This window comes from Enhydra lutris, unplaced genomic scaffold, assembly GCF_002288905.1.
Source record: "Enhydra lutris kenyoni isolate GAN:26980312 unplaced genomic scaffold, ASM228890v2 scaffoldscaffold15, whole genome shotgun sequence".
Classification (NCBI taxonomy): Eukaryota; Metazoa; Chordata; class Mammalia; order Carnivora; family Mustelidae; genus Enhydra; species Enhydra lutris.
Genome location: NW_019154099.1, coordinates 25,574,363 through 25,578,931, shown reverse-complemented (window position 1 = coordinate 25,578,931; position 4,569 = coordinate 25,574,363). Strand labels below are relative to the sequence as shown.

At 35.3% G+C, this 4,569-nt stretch overlaps 1 protein-coding gene across 1 annotated transcript; it reads right to left on the bottom strand.

Moving 5' to 3' along the window:
- Nucleotides 1–3,077: 3,077 nt before the first annotated feature.
- LOC111147164 (coiled-coil domain-containing protein 70-like) lies at nucleotides 3,078–4,201 on the bottom strand. The gene has a single exon (XM_022503061.1). It carries the CDS (start codon nucleotides 4,014–4,016, stop codon nucleotides 3,255–3,257), a length of 762 nt encoding a protein of 253 aa, XP_022358769.1. The 5' UTR covers nucleotides 4,017–4,201; the 3' UTR covers nucleotides 3,078–3,254.
- Between the last annotated feature and the right edge of the window lie 368 nt (nucleotides 4,202–4,569).

Sequence of the window (4,569 nt, the reverse complement as noted above, 5' to 3'; positions counted from 1 at the left end):
ACTCTACACTGGCCGAGAATTAGGTCAGAGTCAGTGTACTTGCCAGTGTTGAGGTATGACAATGAGGTTGGAGACTGAGATGATCTGGAGGAAATAGTTTTTGAAAATAAGATCCAGGGTGCTCCTGGTTGGCTCTATCAGTTAAGTGTCTACCTTCAGCTCAGGTAATGATCCCAGGGTCCTGGGATTGAGCCCCACAATGGGCTCCCTGCTCAGTGGAGAGTTTGCTTCTCCCTCTCCCCCCTGCTTGTTTTCTCCCTCTCTCTTTCTCTCAAATAAATAAATCTTTTAAAAAGAGAAAATAAGATCTAAGGTGCTGATTGGCACATTTCTGGACTAATCATCTACATGCAATTTGAAATCATACAGAAAAAGTAAAAGCAGGAAGCAGGGGGGAAGAGAAATATTGTGAACCAGATTCCAAAAGTTTTAATGTCTGAATGAGACAAATGAATATGAAGTATCACATAAGATAGAAGTGGTATCTCATATGTTCTTCACTGAAACAAATTCTTTTGTAGGAGGAAGTAGGGTAATGTTTTTCTAAATGGAGAAATGTGGAAACATACACTAGCTCCATCTTCGCTGGTGCCTGAAAGCTTTCACTTGTAAGGTATACTAAGTGAGGAGTGTCTCTGAGGTCTATCTAAGTTAAGCAGACAAAATAACTATCAGGAAAGAGGTAAAGATATTGGAGGTTAGATAAAATGTTCAAGAAAGTAAGAAATGATGTAGAATTGGGATATATTAGAGCTTATATAGAGCATAATGGGATATAAATCAAAGCGAAGAAGGATTGACTTGGGAGCCTGGAACATGTGGCCTTAAATAAATGGACATTAGTATATGGATTTAGACCTGAGGGTGTCTTAAAGTTAAGCAATCTGTCATCTCTAAGAAGATATTTGGAGCATCCATGAAAGTGTTCTTTCCTGCAGTTAATAACTACTGGACTGGAGGAAGGGCAATCCCACTGGGAACATTAGGTATTCAGGTACCATCCTTTCTGGAAATCATGAGGAAAGATCTAGAAATGAACAACAAAGAAAGAAAGTTCATATATACTTAAGTTCCTGCATTGTGAGTATTAGAATGCTCCTATTTTTCTCTAAAAGTATTTCCACTTTTTAATACACAATTTCCATGAAATTGATATCTAACAAGAAATATGAAAACTTTTTAATGTACATGTAAATGTATCCAACTAATTATATGGGAAAATATAGTTTTCAATATAGTATTTCATAAATATAGTATTTCATAAATATAGTAACTGGAAATTTTAGTAGAAGATTTTGGTTAGTCTGTAAGGGTAAAACATCAGACATTATGATAAGTGATATCAACATAAATTGTTTTAACCCATTCCCTACTTATATAATGTTTCACATGTAGAGTGGACTACAAAGATTAATCAAAATTTCTTTGAAGCTGTGCCAATTTTCAGGTTAGCATTTAAATTCAAAGAAGACATATTGAAATTCTGATCAGTATGCACTAAGCTTACAGTTTAACCTGAGTCGCTGCTGATTTAACTTCCTTTAAGAAAGATAACTTTCTAACTGAGAGGAGCCCTTGATAACTATACCCACGCCATGGACACCGCTCTTCTGACGTGGTCACCAAACAGTAAAATAATTTATTTCTCCTAAATACTGTAGCAGGGAATTTGTAGAGCAAGGGCTCTTTTCTTTGAACAATAAAATATCAAGATTAATGTGTAGGCAATATAGCCACATATTCATAAATCCCTAGAACACCAAGCTGGTCATTCTCCTGCCTGCAGTCTTCTTCCCTATCTTTTGAGGTAGAAACAATGATATGGGCTTTGCGTTTCTTCTCTGTCCCAGTTGGACTGCACATCAATCAAGCATACATTTACAAACTTTGCTTTTTAATATTCTCCAAACTGATTATTTTATTTAAATGGTAGCTATAATATAAGTTCCAAGAAACGGTGGTTAGCAAATTGTTTTCAGGCATGGTAGTCTTTCTTAAGGAATGAAGTAATAATGTTTTATCTTCTTTTATATTCTGTGGAATCATTAAAATCCTTTTTTACTTTTTATACCTAAGTGTAAACGTCTTGCTTAATAGAGTGCTAATTACAGGTATTCAATAAATGTATGCTGGTCTTTTGCAGATGCCGCAGCACCTGGGAGAGACAATTGTTCTCTTCCTATAGTTTTCTTATTCTCCCATTCCCCAACACCAGACAAGAACCAGAATGAGATATAAACTTCAGTTATGTTCAGTAAAACCCATTAGACACTTACCCTGAATTAAATGTTTAAATTTGCAATGATGAAAAATAAGGTATGGCACCAGCCTTCTATGCAGGTTGTACTCTAGCGATCTGTAGCTACATATGAAACTCTAATAAATCCATCAGTCTGTGTGATTCAGTTTTGGCATAATTATTTTTTAAAGAGAATTCAATTAGATCAATTATCAGCATTAACACTTCTGAAAAATCCATTTCTTCCTTCCTTAATTTACATTAATTATGATCTGCTCCACACATTCTCATTCCAAACTCCAAAACTTCCATTGTAAGTTTGGAGACTTGTTTTCTCACTCCTTCCTTCCTTTCTTTAACACATTTGCTAGAACATCCTCCCTCCTTGCAAGCAGGAGGAGGACAAGAGCTGGGAGTAAAAATAAAGAGAAAGTGGGGAAGCTGGTAAACACTCACTTGCTGTATTATTGACTATTTTAAAAATTCCTCTTATTTGATTGACCTCCTGAACTAGATGGCTGAACTAAGCATAAAAGACACAGGATATTCTTCTACAGTACATTTGTTTTACAATACATATGAAGTATGGAAAACTTTATATTTCACTATATTCATAATTCTAAGACCAAGTTTTGAGACAGATATTTCCACTGTGCTGTTATCTTATAATATTCCTCCAATGTCTTTGAAAGTAAAGGACAGACCCCTTGTGCATTCAGTGTCATGTTTTGAGCAATACATCTTTGCAGATTATTCTGGAATAATATATATCTCCAACAGTAGTGGGATATCTAAGTAAACCCAAAAGAATCATTTTCCTTTTTTATTTTTTAACTTTTCAGAAATTTATTTAGTTTCTGGGACCAGATACTGAGTACTGTAAATTTACAGGTTTTTTATTTCAATCCCAACAACAGTATTTCACCTTAAAAACTTTTAATGATTTTTACTGGAATGTCAATGGTCTTCATGGTTTGCTGGTTATGTCTTCAAGTCACAATTCTCCTGCTCTGTTTTATTCTTGTGCATTTTTCCAACAAGTGTGTTTGTTGTCTTCTCCCTGAAGAATCTTATTCCACTCTTGAAGTACCTTTGCCTCTTCCAGAAGGGCTTTCTCCTCCTCTTGAAGAGCCCCGTTTTCTTCTCTAAGAGCCTTGTTCTCCTCACGAAGTGCCTGTTCCGCCTTCCACAGAGCCTCTTCTTCCATCTCTAGTGCTAATCCTTCTTTCATCAGGGCTTGTTCCTCCATCTTGATTGCTCTCTCCTGGTGTTGCAAGGCCTTTATCTCCTCATGGAGAGACCTTATTTCTTCCTGAAGAGCTTTTGCTTCATTCTGGAAGGCCTTCTCCTGTTCTCTGATAGCCTTGATCTGTGCTTCCAGAGCTCGATTCTGTTGCCAATAAGATTTTCTTTCTGTGTTCAAAGCATTGATTTTTTCCCCTGCTGGTTTTTGGCTCTCTAAAACCACATTTTTAAACTTCCATAGAACCTCGTTTTGCTGTCTCAAGGATTGATTTACCTCCCTGATCAACTGGTTGTCCATTCGGAAGGCTTTGTTTTCTTGTTGAAGAGCTTTATTTTCTCCCCAAAGGGACTTGTTTTCTTTTCTGAGAGCCTTGTTTTCATCCCTGGACACCTTATTGTCTCTCTGAAGATTTTTTTCCACCTCATGAGACTCATGTTTGAACTTATTTTGGTCTTGGGTGCAAGAGAAAAAAGAGGAAAATAAGTGCAATATTTTTTCTCTGTTTATCCATTTTGATTGACAGACAACCATTATTTCTTAGTGTTTTATCTGAGCAAAATATATACACTCCAAATATTCTGGGTTCAGCCAAAGGTGAACTATTGATATTTACAACAAAAAATAGTCCTAAATTTGTTGCAAATTTGTTCATATAGAATTGGTTGTTGTGTTGACTTGTACAGGTAATATGGCAGGGATCTAAACAAGGCTCAGTCAGGCCCCACTGCAGGAGAAAAACAATCAAAACATGAAGACAATTCAGTAACTTAACTGTTAGGTTAGTGTAAAAAAGTTTAAACCTGAACACATGTAGGGGCAAATTAAATAATTCTAAGATATATATTGAATATTGACCAAAGTGAATGTATTGAATTGTTTGTGATAAACTGAGTAAAGCTCTGAGTTAAAGTATTTCTACCAAGCTATTAATCTTCCTCTACTCTATTATTTATAATTATATTACTGGTTCTTGATGTGGAAAAATATCACATATTTATATAAATATTTCTCGCTTTGTAAGAATTAGAAAACATTTTTTCAAAGAAGCTATTATACACCATAATTTTACATATATTTACTTAGG